This window comes from Heloderma suspectum, chromosome 5 (assembly GCF_057233095.1).
Source record: "Heloderma suspectum isolate Gila_16-S chromosome 5, 16-S_ref, whole genome shotgun sequence".
NCBI lineage: Eukaryota > Metazoa > Chordata > Lepidosauria > Squamata > Helodermatidae > Heloderma > Heloderma suspectum.
Genome location: NC_139462.1, coordinates 164,990,924 through 165,015,903, shown reverse-complemented (window position 1 = coordinate 165,015,903; position 24,980 = coordinate 164,990,924). Strand labels below are relative to the sequence as shown.

Sequence of the window (24,980 nt, the reverse complement as noted above, 5' to 3'; positions counted from 1 at the left end):
GTGCCAAATGTGTGTCTAAAAGTATGTTAGTTTAATGGGGACCTCCCAATGTAATTGTTTTTAGGGTGCAGCAGGTGCCACCGGCCTGAAGGGGATATCAGGAGACCATGGTCCTCCAGGACGTAGGGTATGTGCATCTATCACATGTGCTTTGCACAACCTTGTTTGCATGGAAAGCTCCATCTTGTGAAAGTGCAATAAGTGCAAGGTGCAATAATAACAGCAAACTCAGCACTTTGCATCCTTTTCTCCTTTCCATTTCAACATAGCTAATGTACATATTCCTTTCCTGTATGTATTGGGTTATGCTGGATTAATTGGACTATCTCTTAGGATGAGTTTTGCTTGTTTGTTTTGTAGATTACTTTTTAATTAGAAATCAATGACTTGCCAAGAGGCTGTGTATGACAATTTAAATTTTATAAACACAAGATTTATATCCGTACATGCACTTCTTTATGCTTCTTTGAACACATCTTGCTATGCTTCTAACTGAAGCTGTAATGTGACTTCTTTTATGGAAGGGTTTGCTGTGGATTGAGTTTAAGCCAGTTTCCTAGCTGCACCTAGTGTATTGGTTGCAGCTCAAAGATGCAGATTGAATTCACATAAGTGTGCAGCAAGTGTCAGGGTGGACACTGAGCCCATAGAATCCCAGAGTAGTTCTGATTCTGAGGAAGAGCAGTCGCTCCTGGGAGAGGAGCGCGCTCCTCTTTCCCAGGGCCCACAGCTGACCGAGATTCCTCCCACCAGCATTCCTAGTTTAGTTAGCAGTCCAGGGAGTGACCGAGCACAGATAGCAGACTTGGTGGATGCGCGACGCCGACGCAGAGAGCGGCGCCAGATGGAGGGCGCGGAAAGGAGGCGAAGTGCCAGGTTGGCGCACAAACAACGGCTGTGCCCAGAGGCTCCAAGGGAAAAGGGGAGGGACTCTCCCTAGTCCTTAAGTTCAGGGGTCTGCCAGTAATTCCCTTTCAAACGGGGACCAACTGTTCCAACTTAGGGCATAGGTACTGTGCTGCTCAGATCTAGTTGCAAACGGTATAGTTGTTAAGTTGTAAAAGAAGAATAAAGCTTTGAAAGGAATCCCTTTGTCAGTGTCTGGACTTAGCTACTGGATTAGACTGAGAGAGCCCTCCAAGGAGCCCTTGACAGCAAGGTGGCAGTAGAGATAGACACTATGTAGGCGCTAGGTAGCTACATGTTAGTCCTCAGTTTACATGGATGTCTTCATGCATAGCTAGTACATTTCAGACTCTTACTGTATTGTGGTTTGTGCTTATGACCATGTACTATACAAGCAAGTTGTGCTGTGGTGATTAAAAATTTCATTACGCTGTTGGGGTTGCCAGTGTCTTGCATGTGTCCTGAACACTTTTTGGCCTTGCAATTACGTAAGTTCCAGGAGCCCTCTGATCCAGGTGTTCATAGAACAGTTACAAATGACAATTTAAACACGGGGTGTATCTGTTCTATGTTGGTTTAACATAGTTGCTTGGCTTTAAAATATGTTGAATTTATAATCCCCAAATTGATTGCCTCATAATTCTAAGACATAACATAATAAAGCAACAGAACAAATGGCTATATTGGATGATTGGATTATTAAAATGCACTCTTTATGGAGCTGCCCTTGAGGCTGGTCCAGAAGCTGGAGCTAGTGCACAATGCAGCAGCTCAGCTGTTGTCAGGAGCTGCCCCTTTTCAGCTTGTAACTCCTTTGTTGAGGGAACTGCATGGGCTGCCTATTTATTCCCAGGCCAGGTTTAAGGTATTAGTACTAGTATACAAAGCCCTAAACTATTTGCAGGGACCAGGATACCCGAGAGAGCACCTTCTTCTCTTTACCAACCTGCCCGGTCACTGAGGTCGTCAGAGGGCTTGTGCCTGGTGGTTCCACATGGACCTATGGCCTGGTTAGAGTCCACCAGGAAAAGAGCCTTCTGCGTGGTGGCCCCCTTCCTGTGGAATTCCCTGCCTTTGGAGGTCAGACAGGTGCCAATGTTGTGTTGGTTTTGGCACCTCCTGAAGACATCACTATTTCGAGAGGCCTTCCCTGAGTGACCAGCTGCGGTTTATTAAATTCAGAATCTGTTCTTTTAAAATGTTTTTAACTGTTTTAATTATGGGGTTTTATTCTTTTATCTTGTTGTTTACAGCTCCAAAATCTTTGATGTGAAGCAGTATATAAATATTGTAAATAAATAAACAAAATAAATAAATGATCATATTCTGCTACAGTGTTCTCACCTTCCCTTTCAACTACTTTATCAATTGTGGCTATCCATGAGAAGCCATTACTTGGTGATTTATTCAAAGATAATCTGTGCTTTCCTTCTTTCAGGGTGTTAAAGGAGCAAAGGGTGTGGCTTCCTTTTCAGTATGTATTTAAAACATTAGCCTTATACGTACAGAAAAATCCTCTATAACATTTATCATATCACTCATTACTTGATTCTGCTTGTTTTGCTTTTCTCCTTCCACAGCCATGTGAGCTCATTGCTTATGTTCAGGCGCACAGCTGTAAGTACTGCAATAATAGTTCTGTGCTTACACAGTCACTTATGCATGAAGCGGGAATCATCACTCTATTTGTCATGGGCAGATCACTGCCTGGGCTTCTGATATGATACATCTGAAAGTACCTCTAGATGTTAAGATTAAGGACGTATTATTTATTATTTTTTCTATCTCTGAAGGCCTTTGTAGATGAAAGCACACTGAAACAGTAGTTTTGGAAAGGAAAACCAGATAACTTCGTTGAGGAAAATCCTATGAACAGGATAGAAGCTGGCATGTGCACTTAGACTGTTCCTGAAAACACTGTGTTAATTCCAATAGCAGTTTGAAAGCAAGAAATTGCAAGTAGATAAATAGGTACCGCCTCGGCGGGAAAGGTAACAGCGTTCCGTGCACCTTGGTGTTCAGTCATGCCGGCCACATGACCACGGAAGCGTCTTCGGACAGCGCTGGCTCTTCGGCTTAGAAACAGGGATGAGCACCGCACCCTAGAGTCGGACACGACTGGTTGGGGACACCTTTACCTTTTAATGTGTACCATCTGTATTCACCTGTAGGAATAATTCCAAATCACCCCCATGAAAGAAAGAAAAAAGTTGCATGGGATCCAGTCATTTGTATGCTTTCTGAAGCACTCAGTGCAACTTGGAACTGGGTGACTTGGACTGCAACAAGTTGGTGCGGGGGGTATGCAAAGAAACACAATTCTCACAGTGTCATTTGCTCTCTCTGGCTGTGGATGCCCTGTGCATTCAAAACCGCACTCCCCAGTGACACAGGCACCAATTCACTGCTGTAAAGTAAATCAGCAAAGAAATCACAGTGGTGATATATGCGCAATAGACACTTGAATGTTGGCTGCATAATAATGCTATATTATTTTCTCTCTTTTGTTCAGCTTGTTACAAAGGTGAGTATTCATTTAATATTACGCGACTTAGATATCCAGATGTGCTCAGATATCTGACAAGGTGGCCGAGTGCTACTTTATGCCTGTGTGGGCTTCATGATACTGGGTTGTATTCAATGTAAGTCCTACTAAGAGTAGACCTATTGAACGAATGGGACTTGCGTTAGACTAACATTGGATACAACCCACTGCTTCCCTGGAGCAGCTGCTCCATGAAGGAATCATGTGGAGTGGCATGGGGACAAGTCTGTATGAGACGTTATTTAGATAGTGAGATCACACTGGGGTTAAAAGTGCTGCCCTTTGGCTTGATCATGCCCTTTCTTGCCTGTTTTTGCATCCAGGCAGGGCAAAGACAAGTATGCTGAGATGAATTCTTCCATTAGTTCAATGTTCAACTGCTTTAAGTCTGGTTATTTAGGGCACAATTCTATGCATGTTTAGACAGAAGAAGTCCTACAACTCCCAGCATTCCTCAGACATCCATAGGATTGTACCCTTAGTTGTTTAGTCAGGCTTATAGTACTTGCCTTTGATTAAATTAGGTCATTTTATTTTTTTTATTTGTTCTTATTTTAATGTGTTCATACACAGGGGTTTTTGTATACCAGTTTGGAAAGAATTATAGAAAAGTGGTCTCGAATTTAAAAAACAAACCAGATTACCATATAGTGAATAGTTTAGCCTGAGCACTACACTCATGTATTAGTAACAAAAATGTGATTAGATATGCATTGAAGCAAACATTATCTGCCTTTTGAAATCTCATGGCTTGTTTGATAAGCAGTCTGGTCTTTTGTCCTAGGAAAACTGGAATGCCCAGTATATCCTACTGAATTAGTATTTGCCTTGGATGTATCCCAAGATACTACACTCCAGACATTTGAACAAATGAGACAGATTGTTGTAGCAATTGTAAACGATACCAAAATCAGAGAGAGCAATTGCCCAGTGGGAGCCAGAGTGGCCGTTGTGTCCTACAACTCCGATACCCGCTATCTCATCCGCTTCTCAGATTTCCATAGTAAGAACCGGTTGCTCCAGGGACTCAGTGCTCTTTCTTACCAGAGATCAACAAGCAGACGGGACATTGGTGGGTCTATGAGGTTTGTTGCCAGGAATGTCTTCAAGCGAACTCCCCAAGGTCCTAATGTGAGAAAAGTGGCTGTGTTTTTTAGCAATGGCCCATCTGACGATCCAAGTTCTATCAACACAGCAGTCCTTGAATTCAGCGCACTTGACATCATTCCAGCAGTCATTTCTTTTAATAACATCACTGAGGTCAACCGTGCTTTTCTGGTGAGAAAGTGTTGTCTTTTTCTTCGGTGTACTCAGGGGAATTATCTCAAAAGCTTTAAATTGCATTGGCCCTGGCATAATCTTATGAATTGCAATGAAATTACTTTACAAATTAAAGAGTGAAATCCGAATGGGGACAGCCATCTTGTTTTAATGTTTAATGCCCCTGGTAGCCTCACAGAAAAACAGATGGCTGCCCCATCTGGTTATGCAGTGGGGGCAGCCATTGTTTTTTTCCTTTTTCCTCCAGGAAGCAATGGCATGTAATGATGTACCCCTACTTCCTGGGCATTTTCAGAAGCATTTTACCCCGCTTAGCAGGCACCACACTTTGTAGCTTCTCCAAGTGACTTTAAATGATGGTGGTGGTAGTGGTGGTGGTGAAGAAGAAGAAGAAGAAGAAGAAGAAGAGTCACTTCATATGTACAAAACTTCAAGAAATGTGGTTTTATAGGTGTGACTTAAAGGTTTTTTTGTAAAAAAAAGAAATAAAATCAGATGGAACTGGGACAGGATAAATTGCACATGCATGCATGGAATGAAAATGGACTTAGCCTGTTTGTCCATCCCTAGTTAGGACGTTCATGTCAGAAAGCCCTTACCGATCAAGCAAACGTATTCAGCCTAAACAGGTCGTGCTGATGTGTGTATGTAAGGTTTCATGACCCCTTCCTGTGATCAGCCTTTTCACTACTACTACCACCATCTATTTGTGGTCCTGGTGGTGGTGATGCTTATGATGCTTATTAATATTAATATTAATATAAGCTTGTTCTATTTTAACCACAAGTTGCCAAAATGAGTAGGAATCATTGCTTCCTATTCTCAGTTTGATTTGACTTCAGCTAATCACTCTGGGAGTTGAGTGGGAGCGTGGCAGTTGTCTCCAGAAAAAGCAGGTGCTAATTTTCCACTGGGCCAAGGACATCCCACTCCCCTCTCCCAAAGGCTGCCAAGTGTCAGCTACTCCTTAATCTTGTGGTCTTCTGAAGTACCAGAGTGGGATGATACATCTGAACAGTGTGGACTGGAGGCTCTAAATAAGGATTATCTGGATATGCCCTGAGTTTTAATTTTTCTCATTGGTTACTATTTCTCTCTCTCTCTCTCTGTGTGTGTGTGTGTGTGTGTGTACACGTACTTGGGGAGGGGAGACCTTTAAGTTATGTGTTTCTTGTCTGCTACCTGATTTTCCATTTTTATTTCTAGACGGATGATTCCGGGCAGTTTCAAGTCATTTCCATCCCTAGCAAGGGAGATTATACATCATTTTTATATAGACTCCAGCTCTGCACCCTTTGTTATGGTATGAAGCATAATCTGCTTACAATTATACTTTCCTGGAGGCAACTATATTTCATAATAATTGAGCCATAAGTCTGACAGAGCTTGGCAGAAGTCTCTGGGTTTTTAAGGAATCACTACCGGAGTGTCTACTCTGGTTTTTACTAACTGTGAGTACCTAAATGAGGTGCACTTCCCCTAAATTATACATATCTGTTTTGCTTTTCACAGAGCGTTTTTGTCATCAACACCTGAATAATATCCCTCCCCACAGGAGTAAAATATATTCAAATGCAAAAAACAGAAAGTAAGAAAAAGTGTTGAAATGACGATATCCTACCATAGGAGTAAGACTGAAAATCATAGACTTGCTTTGCAGCATGCAAACAGGCCTATCAAAGGTTTAATTGGAACCATAAAAGGCAAATTACCAGGACAAAATTATCAGGCAAATTGACCACTTAGTAAGGTCTACTCCAGAGTTAAGTACTTAACTACTCTCATGATTTCAGTAAACAAGATTCCATGTTAACCCATGGAATAAACATGGATTGATTGGTTGTAATGTGCCCCCGTGACTACTGACTTAAAAAGCTATACATCAGTAAAACTGCTTTGGATCAGTCTAGATCCGATCGGATCAGATTACCTGTCTCTTTAACATTTTTGTTTTGGAGCAGCCACTCCCACTGCCCAAATTGGGTGGGGACTGTGGCACTAGTGGAGGGAGGTTTAACCCTTTCCATACATACCATCTCCCAATATAAATCACCTGCCCTCCTCAAGCTGCTATTTGCCCTGTTAGGGAAAACTTAGACAGTATCAGAACTGGGGATACAGAGGGAAGAGAGAATGGTAGAGCACTCTGGGTTGGAGAGGGAAAGAGGAGGTGAGGACAGCTGACCAATGCGGTACAGAAAGGCATGGGGTGGTGTAGGGACAGAAGAATGACAATGGTACAGGGTGCAGAGAGAAAAGAGGTGTAAAAGAGATGGGGTGCTGACCTATGGGATGTTATAGGATACAGAGAGGGGGGGGTGAGAGAGCACAGAATGGAGTTCAACAGTGAAAGGGCAGAAAAGAAATTGAGTATTGGAGCAAAAACGCCTTTGCATAGTTAAAGTGATGCAGAGCTATGGAGTTAATAAAAATGTAAACATGGCCTTGAGCTGTGCATCTCTGAACTAGTTGCCCTTCCTCAAACATAGCACTCTGTCAGATCAGGACTACAAGAGAAACATTGAGTTTTGTTCTGCTGTTTGTAAATGGATACCTAAAACCAGGGCTGGCTCCAAGGGTAGGTATGGTTTGGCACCTGCCGGGGGCCCACACCCCAGCAGGGGCCCATTGACAAGAGCCCCCTGGACTTGCTCCTTTTCTTCACCATGGCAACCTACTTGTTCAGCTGCCTCTCGCTCTGGCCCAGACAGCAGTGGTGGTGAGAGGAGGAGCAGTAGATGCTACTGCCTTCTTGCTCACTGGCTGTCTGCCTTCTAAGCAAGCAAATGGTAGCAATGATGAGAAAGAAGATGAAGAACAAGAGCAGCTGGGGACAGTAGTGGTGAGGAGGGAGACTCACGGAGGGAGGGGGCCCCTTGAGGGTGGCTTGCCCAAGGGCCCTCCGAAACCTGGAGCCAGCAATGCCTAAAATATTTGTTCATTTCCAGATAAATGTAAACCAAATCCTATCTGTGGACGAAGCCGAAGAGCCCACCCATCGTGGGGATATGTGGATGCTGCTTTCGTTTTGGATAGCTCACGCAAAATGAATCTCAGTGAATTTGAGAAGCTGAAGGGCTTCTTAATCAGAGCACTTGACCATTTTGATGTGTCCTCTGCGCCTGCCACATCTTCTCTAGGGGACAGGGTGGCTGTGTTGAGCCACGCTCCATCTTCATTCAGACCCCACACACAGACAACTCCAGTCAAGAAAGAGTTTGGCTTGGTGACTTATGGCAGGACACAGATAATAAAAAAGCATATCCGAGAATCTATTCAACAGCTGGATGGAGTAGCAGCTGTTGGCCATGCCATCCAGTGGACAATGAACAACATTTTCTCAGAAGTGCCCAATCTGAGAAAACACAAGGCTATCATTATTATATCTGCTGGAGGAACGAGTCAGTGGGATAGAGAAGTCTTAAAGAAAGTGTCTCTGAGAGCCAAATGCCAAGGATATGCCCTGCTGGTACTGTCTTTGGGACATTCATACAATAGCACAGAACTCGAAGTGATGGCAAGTTTACCCTTGCAGCAGCATTTGATTCAGCTTGGCAGAATTCACAAACCTGAACTGAACTATGCACTTAGGTTCCTGAAATCATTCTTACAGCTCCTTCGGAGTAAGTTTTTTTAAATCATTTTTTTATTGTGAGTTTCAACTAAACAAAACAAACAAGCGAACAAAAAACAAACAAAAATGCAAGTGTAACTACATGCTTTAAAGGCCTCAGTTTCAAATATTACAATGTTCTTTTTAAAAAAAGGAAAAAGGAATAGATTACAAACTTCAGTAAAAGCAGGCCAAATATCCAAATACAAGTCATTTTGTGAGTGGCGCCTATATACCACTCTTTGAAATGTTGCTAGTGTTGTTAGGTCTTCAATCTTTTAGCAGTCAAGAGGGTGTGAAAAATCCATTAAGCTGACCATATGTTACATTCCAAGAAGCAGGTAAATAATTTAAGAGAACATGTACATCAGTAAATATTAAAGAGCTTTCCAATACAGAGTTTATCTGTATTATAACTTCCTCCCCAAAGGAGGTAACTATTGAGCATTTCCAAAACATATGAATAAAAGAAGCATTAACTGTATTACATCTCCAACAATTAGCCAAGTTAGACAAACCTTGATTAAAAAGACGTCGTGGCGTCCAATAGACCTGAAACAAAAGTTTTGCTGAATAAGATGTAATTGGAGGTCCATAGACATTAGATACAGATGAAAAAATAGCGGTTCATTCATTAGGCAAAATAGGACATTCCAATTCCCTGTTCCATTGCTACTGAAGACTCCATGTACCATATTTATTCACTGATAATAAGTATTTATAGACATGAATCGTGGGCCAGTATACCTGATCAGTTTCAATAAGTGTTTCAAATAGCAAAGGGGAATCCAAGGCAGCAAAAGCAGCAGGACCGAATCTAGATTCTAACAAATGTTGCCATTGCAAATACTGCCATTCAGCTGTAGCAAGCAAATTACATTTATCTTGCAAAGCTGAAAATGGCCAAAGCTCATCATCGACACCCAAAAATTGATCTGGAGTAAAAATCATCCATCCAGCCCCACTCCACCACAAAAACATTTTCATTCCTATTTTTAAATCTGGATTTCCCCATAACGTCAATTTGGCATGGGAAAATGGGTCAGACTGTAAATGGTGTGACATTATTCTCACGAGATTGTGGGAAGAGCTCTGTCCTCATTAATATACCAAGGGCTTAATGCCATCCATTTGGAGAGAGGCTTATTTCGGAATAAGTTTTTGATAAAGTGGTTTTAAAAAAACTTGCCGCTGTGACAGATCCTTTCCATCCCATTTTTAAGAATAGATTATTATTATTTTAGCATAACATTTTCACTGGCTTTATTAGCCCCTTTCAGACTGTCTCCTCCATGCATTCATTCTATGTATGAAGGACAGAGTGGGGCTGTGTATCGACATGGCCTATGCACCCAAGTGCTCCTTTCCAGTTCTTTGGTTCTAGGCGTGCAGGTCAGAGACGGGGCACGGCAACATTGGGGCAGGCCTAGCAGCACAATCCCGCTTGCACTTTCACATGTATAAGGTCCACTCATCCCTAGCTATCACACTACTACTGCAAGATCAGGACTAGTGCTAAAGTAGCACTAACAGAGAATTTCATACCCAAAATTTCACTGAGGAATATAGGACACTCCTGTTCATGAATGAGTCTGACAGCCCAACAACATGGCCTGGTAGATAATGATGGGCCAATAGAAGCAACACTCAGTTATTAACACGGAGCACTAGTTTTTATCAGCTTAGGCTGGTATACCAACTACGCCCTTACCTGGACAGAGATAGCCTAGCTACAGTTATCTGTGCTCTGATAACTTCTCGTCTGGATTACTGCAATGCGTTATATGGGGGGGGGGGGGCTGCCTTTGAAAATGGTCCATAAACTTCAGCTAGTCCAAAACAGGGCAGCAAGATTGTTAACAGGGACTGGCCAATGAGCTCATATTATGCCGGTACTTTTCCAGCTGCACTGGCTGCCCATCCATTTCTGGGCCCGATTCAAAGTGCCGGTATTAACATTCAGAGCCCTTAACGGCTTGCGGCCAGGTTATCTGAAGGATCCCCTCTTCCCATATATGCCTGCCTGGACATTAAGATCAACCTCGGTGCTCTTTCTCCATGAGCCCCTGCCAAAGGATTTGAGGCGGGTGGCTACTAGGAGGAGGGCCTTTTCTGCTGTGGCACCCCAGCTGTGGAATGAGCTCCCTAGTGAGGTTCGCCTGGCACATACATTGCATTCCTTCCGGTGCCAGGTGAAGTCCTTTTTATTGTCCCAAGCATTTTTGCATTTTAGCTTTCTAGTCTTTTAGCTTTGCTGTTTTAAATCTGTATTTCTCTTCATTGCCGCTAGGTTTTATTCTGGTTGTATTGTTATATTGTGGTTTTAATGCTTTAATAATTTATATTGTTTTACTGTGTGCTTTTTGGTTTTAATTTTTGTGAACTGCCCAGAGAGCTTCAGCTATTGGGCGGTACAGAAATGAAATGAAATAAATAAAGTAATAAAATAATAAATTATGCTATGCGTAGAAAGTAAAAGTACAAGCGAAAGGTTCAGTGTAATACAATCACAGGGAGAGACTACACACTACATGGTAAGGTAAATGTATATAATACAGATGGTACGTTAAATGCATATTATATGTATCATCTCTCTCTCTGCCTATCTATCTGTCATCTATCTATATCTGCCTATCTATCTGCACAGTCCTGTATCTATCCCACTTAGAGGACACTAGCCCATTTTATAGGTGAGGAACAATAAGGCAGAGCAATAAATGACCAACCCAAAGTCAGTGAATCCATAGCACAAAATTCTTAAGCAAAAATAACAGCTAGGTAATAACAGAGTGCCTCTGAGCATGTGCGGAGTGCCTTCACCGCACCACGAAGCAAATACAGTCTCCAGTCTTCATACATACTTAGAATAAAGAATCAGGGCTTACAGAGGAGTAGAGTATCTCCCATGCGGATAAAAACCCCAGAACCTCTCTCTTAAAAATTAAGCCCCGATCCCACCTCATGGAAGACAATGCTATCCATTAGCTACTAATCACAATAGCTAAATATTATTACCTCTGCTACCAGAGGCAGTGTGCTTCTCAGTACCAGTTTCTGGGGAACACAAGTAGGAGGGTGCTGCTGTTCAGGTCAGTTGGTGGGCTTTCCATAAGCATCTGGTTCGCTACTGTGGGAAGAGAATGCTGGACTACATAGGCCTTTGCTCTGATCCAACACAACTCTCCCTATATTCTTATGTTCATCTCCATTGTCAGCAAACTAAAACAAGAAAACACATATTGTTCCCCTCCATGCCAAAATCTGCTCCTTATTTCCTTCTCTCAATTTCCTTTCAAGCAGCTACTCACAAAAACAGGTTTCCCCCTGCCCTGCACACAGCTGCCCCCCTCCTTCTTATTACAGGCCATATTATTCTTTCTTTCTTTGGGGGGGTTATTCTTCTCCCTGTAATTCCCAGGAATCTGTTTTCACTACTGGGGGAAGTCCTAGAATATGGGAAGAGGACTACCTCTGCATATATGAGGACCGGCTTTCCCCTATTATTAAGCCATTGCCCCCTACGCACAATTCCGGAATAGGCTGCTTCCAAGCACATGCTTAGCTCAAAATTTTCAGTATTATTAAGGACTGAGCCCCAGAAATTTTCTTGCATGCATACAAAAAAATCAGTTCCTGGATTCCTTCCTCCCCTTCGCTGCTTTTCCTCATTTCAGCAGCCCCAAAAGATATTAAAGAATAAAGACAGCTTATTAGTACAGTGGAAAAAGGAACCTTCATCTTTAAAAAAAATCTTTATATTGTTATTTTAATAATACATGCATGGGTGTGTGTTGGGGGGGATGTATTTTAAAAGCCTTTGTTAAGAGTCCTGTTCAGACATTCAGTACCCATGACTACCAACTATGCAAAGGAGCAAGGGGAATGCACAGGGCTGGCCTCATCTTCTTGATAGGCTAGCTATGCTTCCTGGGAGACATGCGATTGGGTCAGTCTGAAGAGGGCCACCTTCTGTGTGTTTCCTATGCACCTCCTAGGGTTTCAAACATGGGGACCCAAACCCTGGTCAAAATAACCAGAGATATTTGAGGTCTTGAAGAATGTAGACTAAAAATAGAGGGGAGGGGGGGAATAGAACTGCTCTCTCTAAATGGTGTCCCTACAAAATGAAAATGGTCTTTCACGTCAATTGATTTTTCAGTCCTTTCAATGTCTATTATTATGTCTATAAAATTAAAGATGAAAGGTGGTGGCGGGAGAGTTGAAAACCTGTCTAAACCAAAAGGAAAGCATTGCAACATCTCTCTCCAAATGTAATAGATGTTATTTCTATATTCATTTGTCCAACAGTTGGAGTCAACAGTTATCCACCAACTGAACTCAGAACAAAATGTAACAAGATCAGCACTCAAAAATCAAGATACACTTCAAGGAGTCTTAGTCTCATGTGAGTCCAGACCACTCATGGAGATTATTATTAACTAACAAAATGCCCCTTATTATCACAGGTGTGTGTAGGGGAGAGCTGGGTGGAGGACAAAAGTGAACATGTCAATAATCTATTGAAAAATTGTGGTGTGGGAATGAGTAAAAGATATAGTCTTTAAACTCCTGATTATAAAATAGACAAACATCTGTAAGATTATGATAATAACTCCCGGTCCAAATCGTTTTCAATAGTAACAAAAATGCTCTGCTCGTATCTGTGATCATATCTATACTAAAATTCATAATAACATTCAAATCTCAACTTACTTGTTTTGGAAGTAACTTGTGAGGGAAACACTTTATCAAACAAATTGTCTCAAAATGTATTGCATGTTGCAGGTCTACATGTGTCTCTTGAAGTAACAAGATACCGACATTCAGACTTTTCAGATGTCAATACATTTATTTTATTTTAATAGAGTTGGTCAATCCTTTAATGTTCTGTAATAAGTATTTCACCTGTTTAATGTTTTTAACTAATAATAAGAATTATTTTGATACATTTGCTCCTTTTGTGTGTGGTAAAGGTGGCTTAAACATTGTTTCCATTTATTAAAGCCCTTGTCCTTCAGTTTCTGGTACATGATTGTGGTGGATCCAGGTTTAAAAACATGAGATTGGATTCAGATATAGTCATACTTGAAGTAGACCACCTTAAATCAATTGGACCTAAATTAGTTGTGACTTGAAATCTCGTTCCATTGATTTAAATGGGTCTGTTGTTGTTATTGTTCAGTCGTTAAGTCGTGTCCAACTCTTCGTGACCCCATGGACCATAGCACGCCAGGCCTTCCTGTCCTCCGCTCTCTCCTGGAGTGTGCTCAAGTTCATATTCATTGCATCGGTGATGCTATCTAACCATCTCATCCTCTGCAGCCTGTCCCCTTCTCCTTTTGCTTTCCATCTTTTCCAGCATCAGGGTCTTTTCCAGGGAGTTTTCTCTTCGCATTAAGTAGCCAAAATATTTGAGCTTCAGCTTCAGTATCTGTCCTTCCAATGAGCAGTCAGGGTTGATTTCCTTTACGATTGACTGATTGGACCTCCTTGCAGTCCAGGGGACTCGTAAGAGTCTTCTCCAGCACCACAGTTCGAAAGCATCAATTCTTCGGTGCTCAGCCTTCCTTATAGTCCAGCTCTCACAGCCATATGTTGCTACTGGGAAAAACATAGCTTTGATTATACAGACCTTTGTCGGCAAGGTGATGTCTCTGCTTCTTACTATGCTGTCTAGGTTTGCCATAGCTTTCCTCCCAAGGAGCAAGCGTCTTTTAATTTCATGGCGACAGTCACCATCTGCCGTGATCTTAGAGCCCAAGAAAATAAAATCTGTCACTTCTTCAATTTCTTCCCCTTCTATATGCCAGGAAGTGATGGGGCCAGATGCCATGATCTTCGTTTTTTTAATGTTGAGTTTCAAGCCAGCTTTTGCACTTTCCACTTTCACCCTCAACAAGAGGCTCTTAGATCCTCTTAGCTTTCTGCCATTAGGGTGGTATCGTCTGCGTATCTGAGGTTGTTGATAATTCTCCCAGCAATCTTAATTCTGACCTGTGATTCATCCAACCCAGAGTTTCTCATGATGTACTCTGCATATAAATTAAATAAGCAGGGCGACAATATGCAGCCTTGTCGTACTCCTTTCCCAATTTTGAACCAATCAGTTGTTCCATGTCTGGTTCTTACTGTTGCTTCTTGACCCTTGTACAGGTTTCTCAGGAGACAGGTAAGGTGGTCTGGTACTCCCATCACTTTAAGAATTTGCCAGTTTGTTGTGATCCACACAATCAAAGGCTTTAGCGTAGTCAATGAAGCAGAAATAGACGTTTTTCTGGCATTCTCTCGCTTTCTCCATGATCCAGCGAATGTTGGCGATTTGGTCTCTAGTTCTTCTGCCTCTTCGAAACCCAGCTTGTACTTCCAGTAGTTCTCGGTTCACATACTGCTGATGCCTAGCTTGTAGGATTTTGAGCATAACCTTGCTGGCATGTGAAATGAACGCAATTGTACGGTAGTTTGAACACTCTTTCGCATTGCCCTTCTTTTGAATTGGAATGTAAACTGACCTTTTCCATTCTTGTGGCCACTGCTGAGTGTTCCAAGTTTGTTGGCATATTGAATGCGGCACTTTAACAGATTTTAGGATCTTAAATAGCTCAGCTGGAATACCGTCATCTCTGCTTGCTTTGTTGTTAGTAATGCTTCCTAAGGCCCACTTGACTTCACTCTCTAGGATGTCCGGCTCAAGTTCAGTGACTGCACTATCATGGCTATCAGGGATATTAAGATCTTTCCTGTATAGTTCTGTGTATTCTTTCCACCTCTTCTTAATCTCATCTGCTTCTGTTAGGTCACTGCCTTCTTTGTCCTTTATCATGCCTGTCTTTGCACAAAACATTCCCTTGAGATCTCCAATTTTCTTGGAGAAAATTTCCCGTCTTTCCCATTCTATTGTTTTCCTCGATTTCTTTGCATTGTTCATTTAAGAAGGCCTTCTTGTCTCTCCTTGCTATTCTCTGGAAATCTGCATTCAATTGGGTATATCTTCCCCTTTCTCCCTTGCTTTTCGCTTCCCTTCTTTCCTCAGCTACTTGTAAAGCCTCATCAGACAGCCACTTGGCTTTTTTGCATTTCTTTTTCTTTGGGATGGATTGAGTTGCTGCCTCCTGAACAATGTTACGGACCTCCGTCCATAGTTCCTCAGGCACTCTGTCTATCGGGTCTAATCCCTTAAATCTATTCCTCACCTTCACTGTATATTCATAAGGGATATGATTTAGGTCATACCTGAATGGTTTAGTGGTATTCCCTACGCTTTTCAATTTAAGCCGAAATTTTGCAATAAGAAGCTCATGATCTGAGCCACAGTCAGCTCCAGGTCTTGTTTTTACTGACTGTATAGAGCTTCTCCATCTTTGGCTGCAAACTGCATAATCAATCTGATTTCGATATTGACCACCTGGTGATGTCCATGTGTAGAGTCGCCTGTTGTGCTGTTGGAAAAGAGTGTTTGCTATGATCAGCGTGTTCTCTTGGCAAAACTCTATTAACCTTTGTCCTGCTTCATTTTGTACACCAAGGCCATGCTTGTGGGTTATCCCAGTGATTTCTTGACTTCCTACTTTAGCATTCCAATCCCCTATGATGAAGAGGACATCTTTTTTTGGTGTTAGTTCTAGAAGGTGTTGTAGGTCTTCATAGAACCGATCAACCTCAGCTTCTTCGGCCTCAGTGGTTGGGGCATAGACTTGAATCACTGTGATGTTGAATGGTTTGCCTTGGATTCGTACTGAGATCATTCTGTCATTTTTGAGATTGTACCCCAGTACTGCTTTTCCCACCCTTTTGTTGACTATGAGTGCTACTCCATTTCTTCTAAGGGATTCTTGCCCACAGTAGTAGATATAATGGTCACCTGAATTAAATTTGCCCATGCTTGTCCATTTTAGTTCGCTGATTCCCAAGATGTCGATGTTCAATCTTGCCATCTCATGTTTGCCCACCTCCAGCTTACCTTGATTCATTGATCTGACATTTCAGGTTCCTAAACAATATTGTTCTTTACAGCATTGGATTTTCTTTTCACCACCAGACACATCCACAACTGAGTGTCCTTTCGGCTTTGGCCCAGCCGCTTCACTCTTTCTGGTGCTACTTGGAAATTTCCTCTGCTCTTCCCCAGTAGTATATTGGACACCTTCTGACCTGAGGGGCTCATCTTCCGGCATCATCTCTTTTAGCCTTGTGATACGTTCCATGGGGTTTTCTTGGCAAGAATACTGGAGTGGGTTGCCATTTCCTTCTCCAGTGGACCACATTTTGTCAGAACTCTCCACCATGACCTGTCCGTCTTGGGTGGCCCTGCACGGCATAGCTTATGGCTTCACTGAGTTTACGCAAGCCCCCTCGCCACAACAAGGCAGTGATCTATGAAGGGGAAAATGGGTCTATGTATGACTAAGTCTGGATCCAACCAATGATCTACTGCTGTCACATCCAGTTTGGTCTTTAATCTGTAGTGTGTGAAGGGACCCCATGTGTTTATTGTAATTCATCTCTGTGAATTTCATTAAAGCTTCACCCAGAATATGGTTTTAATATTTTTCAGATAATTGGAAGAAGATATCCTAATCCTGGTACAGAAAAGCACACACCTTTCTTTCTCATTGGTCAGAAGTAATCGATGGTGATTAAAAAGAAAGAAAGGAAGACTGAATATTTCCAATTGCATTCATTTGTCTCACTTGTCCCTTTCAACTTTCTACAGAATAGTTGCTCAATTGGTGGGAATTACAGGAAAAAACAAGATATGGTATATGAAATCCATGGAGTGATTCTGATCCTCTTCAACTCTTTTAAAGAAGTACATCTGGTCTATCATTTTAACAAGGCCATGCCTGCTGTTGAACACTGTTCCTACCCTCTCCCTGTACACATGTTCAGAGGAGCATCTGAAGGAGCCTATTGCATGTATCATCTGTACATGCATAGGTTGTTTCAGACATTCCTTTGAACATGTGAAAGGAATGTGGCCAGGGAATGTGATTGAGCGCAATCCTCACACACACCCCTCTACGTACATTTGGACAGATGTCTGAGCAGTGCTTGTGCTGAGCAGTTCCACCTACTTTTACCTGTATCACCCACCAGTGACTATGACACAGTAGACTCTACTGAGTAGAGCATACTTATATCAACATCTGTTGTAATGATAACACATCAAGCAAAATGGGCAGAGCACTGACAGCTGTGTATTGCTTACTTTATAAGGTTTAAACAGACTCCACAAACAAACAAACAAACAAATGAACCTCAGTTTTAAATATCATTTCTCATTTTAGAATATTGTATCGACATATATGTGGCTTGGCTTGCTCTCTGCTGGAATGCTGGCCACTATTCTGGGGGAGGCTACATGTCCTGAATTTCAAGCAAGATATTTAAAAATATCTAGCCATGACTTATTGATTTCATCCTCATTGATTTCAGCTGGAACTAAGTGCAACTAACTTAGTCTAGATGTAACCCACTGTTCCCTGTAGAATTTTTAAAGTCTCTCCTACAGATATAAAACACTGCCCTGTTATACTGGTGAAGATTCTTTAGGAAATGCTCACCACTTAAGAGATCTTGTAAAAACCTTGGACATGGGTCAGTGACCTTTCCTTTATGAATAGATTATAGATTATATAATGATCTCTGCTTTCTCAGACCTGAAATGTTTGGCTGAACAATATACACAATATTGTATTAAATTGCTTATATAAACACTGATGTTGTGTTTGGCACTTTAAAGGGCTCTGGGCTTTTAAATACATACTTCTATTATACACTCACACCCACACACACACATTGTGTGCTCCAGCAACACTCTCAATAAACTGTCACATGTTGGTAAAATCTGTGTTATTTATTCTTGCTCAATTAACATAGATTTGTTCAGCTTTTCCTTTCTTATCCTGTTTTTCATAACACATCTATTTTCTTTTACAGTGTTTCCCCAATTCTACTCTGTTTGTTATACATGTACAAACCTTGGATGTATCCTCTTCCTTTTTCTTTTTTTTTTTTAATGGCTCTCTTTCTGAACCTATCCAGTCTTCTTAACTCCATTAATAGTCTGTTGAATAAAGTTTCAGTGTTTTAGAAGCATTCATGAGTTTCCCCTGCCCCACAACATTATTTATTTATACACATTTCATGAGAGTCTTCAATTAACTATTATTAGTGCCTGTAATTAAACTGAAATTGAATACATGTGCATTCCCTTCTCACGGGGTTTGCCTTACATGTTTGCTGCCTTGGGCAGGAAGGGGGGAATGAGTACACCCTATGATACTTTTTTAAAATGCAAGGGGTGGGGGTTCTTTCCATGATTTTTCCAAAACAATGCCTCTTCCTATTCCTCAATGTAGTCAGCTAAAAGGAAAGGAAGGCATGTTAGATGAAAACAGAAGGGCGAGATATTTTTTTCAAAGAGTTCCTAAATTTTGTTTCAGTTCAATGAGTTTCAGAAAAATTATTTTCCTTCTTCAGGGGCTAATCTAGATATCGAGCATTTCTACATGAGGCTTTTATTGCACCCTCATGATTGGTTACTGACAGAAATGTGGGGGTCCTTTACACGATGTCGTCAACCTCTAGGGCATCTCACACTTTCTGACCATTATCCCGGTTTTTAAAAGATCAGAGATAATGAAGTAATAAATGTCATTCCACTTTAATGGCCATGTGTAATTGCGCAGTTCCACTATATCACAGTACCATCTAGTGGCTGTATAATGAAACATATAGAATTTGCAGACAAAGGAAGTTCTAGAAAAAAAGCCCATGTCAGCCCATGTAAAGAGCCAATCTGAATCCTGCAAAGAATCAGGAAGCAGAAGCTCTGGTAAATTGTGAGATTAAAAGCTGTGGGTGTGGGTGTGGAGAAGCCCACTGTCTTTTTAACTTTGAGTCATCCTTATGGGCTACCTGTCTTATCACTTTGCTATTATATTTTTTTCACTTTATCACAGAAGTTGGCATTTGGTTCAGTGTGCAACTTTCTTTTCTCTCACAAAGTCTACCACAGTTCTGAGTAGTAAGCTGCAGTTTTCAGACCAGCCGCCATCACCTGTAACCAACTGTCTCTCAACTTCCAAGTCCCACTCTCCTTTGGCTTTTTTCACGGTCAGGACTGGATTCTAACATTTTATTTTAACCCAAAGGTATGCAGAAACCCCTAGTTGTCTGTGGGTGGCCCCATTTCACAGCCCACCTGTTTAGCGAAGGGGTTTGCTAGAAGACTGAGTGATGTACGTGTCGCTTTCCCTTACTTTTCCATACATGAAAGATAGGTAACAGCACAAAATTGTAGCAGTTAGTGAAGAGACTGAGCTGTGCATCAGGGAGCCCCTGGGCTGGTTTGAATCTTGCCTCTGCCATAAACTCACTAGAGGACCGTTACCGTAGGCAAGCCACTTTCTCTCCACCTCTGTCTCCCCATCTGTAAGATAGGGGATAATAAAATTGACTTAAGTCACAGGATTGCTATAAGAATGACAACTGCTGTGAAGCACTTCGCATATTTGAAAGCACAATTATTACTACTTTGTGATGCTGCAATCCTGTGTACAGTGTCTTGGGAGTAAATCCCTTTGAACTCTGGCTTACTCCTGAATGCATCTGGCACTCTGTGGTTCCCTTCCCTTAGCTCCATCCCCTTTCCCACCAAGCATCCATTGTTTGGTGATTTCCCAGCCTTTGTGAAATCCCCCCCCCCCAAAATCTCAAAGGTTGAAATGCCTCTCCCAAGGCTTAGTTACTGGCAGTGAGAGCTTTAAGCTAAAAATTATTTTGTATTTTTTACTCTACCCCTTTTGCCTTTGGCCACAGCCCCTTTACCTTCAGCCACACCCACCACTGGAATGCAGCCCCTGAAAGCTTCGAAATTGAATTTGGCCCCGAGGCTGAAAGAGGTTCCCTACCCCGGTTGTATAGAATTGCAACCTAAGGATTGGCGAAGGGTTCACAATTTGTTGGCTTTCTTTTGCTGCTTTGCCTGAATGTACAAAAAAGACCCTGATACTGGGAAAGACTGAAGGCAAAAGGAGAAGGGGACGGCAGAGGATGAGATGGCTAGATAGCATCACCGATGCAATGAACATGAACCTGAGCACACTCCGGGAGAGAGCACAGGACAGGAAGGCCTGGCGTGCTATGGTCCATGGGGTCACGAAGTGTCGGACACGACTGAACGACTGAACAACAACAACAAAAAGAATCCATAGCCTCTTCAGCGACTTAATATTGTGGGGTTCAATTATTCTTTAAAATCTGCTGGAGGCTTTTGCATATATAGTAGGCTATTGTCCTATACCCACTTACCTAGGAGTAAGCCCCACTGAACTCAGTGGAACGTACCCTTGTGCAAATATGCATGGGATTGCACTGTTAGAGTGCAAATAGAAATGATTACTTAAAACACACTTTGGCACAAGGAATGTCCCCAAGTTAATTTGATGTGTGTTCAGTTAAAAGCAAATGGAGGGAGGACTCCTACTAGGATATACGGCTGCCTCTGAACTCAGAGGTGACCGCCTATCCAATGCAGGGCAGGAAAAGCATGGAGGGGATCGTCCCCTCCGCGCTTCAGCCACCCTGCATTTGCAGCCAGACATCCGATTTCAGCTGTCTAGCCGCAGGAAGGCAGAGCGGGGGAAGTGGCTGCCGGACAACATGTTGGAGGTATCGTACCAGCATTTCTGCCTTCCCCACCCTGGAATGCCTCCCGGAATGCCCTGTTTTCACTGCTCCACACTCCTCTTCCAAGTGTGCAGCACGGGCCCATTCCGAGTTGCCTGCAAGGCAGTGCGGGAGGGTGGGGAAGGTCGGTTCTCCCGGAAACTGACCTATCCTATGGCCATATAGCAGCTGACTAGCGTCCACAGAATTGCTAAGAAAACTATCCAAATCTCCCCAACTGCAGTGATCATATGTACTACTGAAACAGCAAAGGAGCACATAAGATTCGATGCTGGCATGCAAATTCACGGGAAGTGTCAGAAAAGCTGAATTAATTCTTTGTGTCTATCTTCACTGCGGAAGATGTAGGGGAGACCCCTGTGCCTGAACTGACTTGTGCCTGAACTGACTTTTCCAGGAACAGAACCTGAAGAACTAAGCTGACAGGGCAACAACTAGGCATTGTTGACACATTAAAAACGTTCTAGGCATTGTTGAAAATTAAAAATTAACCAATTATGGTGTCTGGATGGCTGCCAGATGAGAATTCTTGAAGAATTCAAATGTAAAATTGCTAACCTAAGAAAAAATATGTAACTTGTTCAAAAGATTAGTCTCCTTACCAAAGGTCTGGAAAGTGGCCAATGTAATACCAGTATTTTAAAAGGGGTGCAGGGTTGATGTAGGAAATTGCAGGCCAATTAGTTTAAAACAACATATCCTAAGGCCTCCCCAGCCTCCTTCCGTCCCATTCTGACATGCCCCAGCTAGATGGGCAAAAAAGCCCGTCTTGCCAAAATGCAGAGTGGGAGGAGCACGGAGGTGAAGCTCACCTCTGCCACTCCTCCGGCTCTGCACAGCATGCCCATAAGCAGTTTGAAGGCTCTGAGTTTGAAGGCTTACAGCATCACCATAGGAGTACTCCCTTAAAAACATACAATGCATAATGTATAACTTAAGTCCCATTCATTTCAGTGTGTCTACCCTCTGGAGCAACAATGGATACTGCTCACAGTTCTTGAATACAATTGTCCTGTTTGGTATATTTATGATTGATCTTTGAAAGCATACATGCCTTAGTTTCTGGCTGGCAGGTGCCAGGTGCTAAGTTCTTGCAGGTGATTGCTTCTTGGAGCCAGGGCTGGCCCAGGATCAGCAATGCTTGCTAGAGTGCACAATCTCGGGCTGCAAAAGGCAGCCAGCTAGCCTGACACATGCCAGGGGAGCCCCCACCAGGACTCCCCTTGCCTACGCTGTTGTGGCTGCCTTTTGCACCCTGAGATCGGAGTGCTTGTTAGTCCTACTGGGGTTCCTCTACTCTGTATGGAGCTGGCTGGGCTGGCTGCCTTTAACATCCTAAGATGGAGATGTTTGCTAGTTCTCACAATTATGGGCTGCAGATGTCAGCTCAGAGCAACCCAAGGAGATAGCCAGCACTGGGACCTCTTCCCCTCGGCCGTGCAGAGCTCTCATTGCAAGCCACCATACCTAGCTGTAAATGACAGCTCAGCATGTCCAGGAGAGATGCCCTAGCCATGTGAAGCTTCCAAACTCATCTGCAGCAAGCCAGGACCCCTCCTGGCTGTGTGAAGCTCCTGGGCACGTGTTTTGGGTCAGGTGTTGGGTATTAGGTTAGGAGATCTTACCTGGCTCATTTTGACCTCAGTAGGTAAAAAATTTAGGACTCCTAATGTTCTTCTCAAGGAGGGGTGCTAAATATAAAGGTGGGGGAATCCATAGGCAACATAGTAAAACTAATGCAGATTAAAGGCCTTCATGTGAACCTGGCTTTTCTTAGTTAAGAAAAGAATAGGAGAATTCCAAGATATAAAGGGTAACTTCTAGCTAACTATGGAGAAGAACTAGTTTTCTAGTAGCTCATTTGCAACATATCATTACCAACAGAGCCCATATGGGTAGGGTGGCCACGTGTCCTACTTTACAGAGGACAGTCCTCTATTTGATGAGGTGCCCAGTCAAAGTCCAGTTTAAAGATAAAAAACCCTACGAAGGGAGAGCAGCAGGGACCTTGAAGGGGTCCATCCACCTTTAGCACCCAGCCAGCAGATTGAGCAGCAGCCACACAGGTCACCTGGACACAGATGTCCCCACTATGGTGAGATGTACCATATTTCTATTTACATTATACTAATTATTTCTAAATATGCATCTATACAGATAAATTAGCATATGCAGATTTTACTCAAATGTATATCCTCTTTTGTGCTTGTTTTGGGGAAGGCACTTCCTCTTGGGGGGGGGGGGCTGCGTAAGTGGCCACTCTACGACCCCAGAGCATTTGAAGTCTTCTGATGAGGCTCTGCTTCAAATGCTGTCCTATGAGGAGACCAGGTTAGTCTCCACTAGGAGTGGAATCTTCTCCATGGTGGTCCCAATATTGCAAAACTCTCTACCAAAAGTGACCCATAGAGGTTCTTCCATGGTAAATTTCTGAAAACAAGCAAATGTTTGGGGTTGCTCTTTGAAAATTAACAATTATTTTTATGGACCTTATCTGGATTTAATTGCTGTGCTGTTTCTTCTTGTTTGTATTGTTGTTTTATTTATATTGGGTTGGATCCAGACTTAATCTTACTTAGAGTAGACCCATTGAAATAATTGGGACTTGCATAATTGGACTAACTTAAGTCCAGTGGATTTTAGTAGATTTGCTCTGAGTATGGCTGTCAGGATCTAACCCATTGTATTTGTATGGGTATATTAATGTTTTTGTTTGTTGTTTGTGAACTGCTTTTGAAACTGATATGGTAAAGCAGTCTATAAATCTTTACAAATAAATAACAGTAATAAAATGCGAAGGATACTGTTTGAATTTACCTGTTACTAGTAAAGTGTGTGTGTGTGTTGGGGGGGGGGACGACTTTTCTCTGCATTTTCAAAAAAATCTTAAGTAACTTTTTGGCATTTCCTCTTTTTCTTCCTCTGCTTTTCTTGTCCTTGGAGAAAAAATCCTCAGAGATGAGATGATAGGATAGTAGGAACATAAGAGTTGTTCTGATATAGCCGTCACGAACAAAGACAGATTAAAATTTAGGAGGATGGAGCCTTGCCCAGGGTGCTTGGCTTTTAAGGCAGTGCTGTCAAAACTATTTCCCAAATACATCTGTTATGCTAATTTAGACTGTGGAAAGCCAGGATTTAATTTTCACTCTCCTTTTGACACACCAAAATGATGTTCATGTGCACTTGGGGGTGGGGGGTGGGAAGTAAACATGAATTGTTCCAAAGTTTTATTTTATTTATATTTATTATGAATTATTATTATACCAAACTTCACTAAAAATTCCCAGGTAACATGAAAGAAAATACCAAATAAATAAATAAAATACAAATAGTACAAGTCAAAATCATTACAATGGACACTAGAACTAAAACACAGTTTGGTCTTCAAAAATCAGATTAAAAAATGATCAACAGGGTTAAGGGTATGTCAAAAAGCCCTTGGAAAAGAGAACAGTCTTTGCCATTCTGGCAACAAAAGGACAACAAAATAGGAACTAGGTGTACCTATCCGGAGAGAATATTCCATGCAATCCTACACCAATATATGGAAACAATTGCCCGTTCTATGGTTTTGTATTGTACGGTATTAAAAAGTATTAGGTATCTATGACTCAGGCCTAAACTACGCTACATGCTACATTAAATGCGTAGCATAGCATGTAGCTTATCTTCTTCTTCTTCTTCTTCTTCTTCTTCTTCTTCTTCTTCTTCTTCTTCTTCTTCTTCTTCACATTTCTATACTGCCTAAGCCCTCTGGGTGGTTTACAAAAGATTAAAGGCTTAAAATTCAATAGAAAACATAATATAAAAACCATTTACATACAAAACTTAAAAACAATCAATAACAAAGTCCCAGGACTGATTAAAACTTATCATATGCTGTAAAGGCCTGGGAATTCTGGAGAAGGAAATGGCAACCCACTCCAGTATTCTTGCCAAGAA

General features: G+C 42.1%; 1 protein-coding gene across 1 annotated transcript in view; it reads left to right on the top strand.

Annotated features, from left to right (window-relative positions):
• LOC146344778 (collagen alpha-6(VI) chain-like) overlaps positions 1 to 12,754 on the top strand; it is an 81,995-nt gene extending 69,241 nt beyond the window's left edge. The window contains exons 25-32 of the mRNA XM_084859815.1: positions 65 to 127; positions 2,345 to 2,380; positions 2,487 to 2,523; positions 3,419 to 3,430; positions 4,236 to 4,729; positions 5,939 to 6,035; positions 7,681 to 8,355; positions 12,654 to 12,754. Coding sequence (XP_084715941.1) covers positions 65 to 127; positions 2,345 to 2,380; positions 2,487 to 2,523; positions 3,419 to 3,430; positions 4,236 to 4,729; positions 5,939 to 6,035; positions 7,681 to 8,355; positions 12,654 to 12,754 — 1,515 coding nt within the window. The remainder of the gene's footprint in view (positions 1 to 64; positions 128 to 2,344; positions 2,381 to 2,486; positions 2,524 to 3,418; positions 3,431 to 4,235; positions 4,730 to 5,938; positions 6,036 to 7,680; positions 8,356 to 12,653) is intronic.
• The last annotated feature ends 12,226 nt before the right edge of the window (positions 12,755 to 24,980 follow it).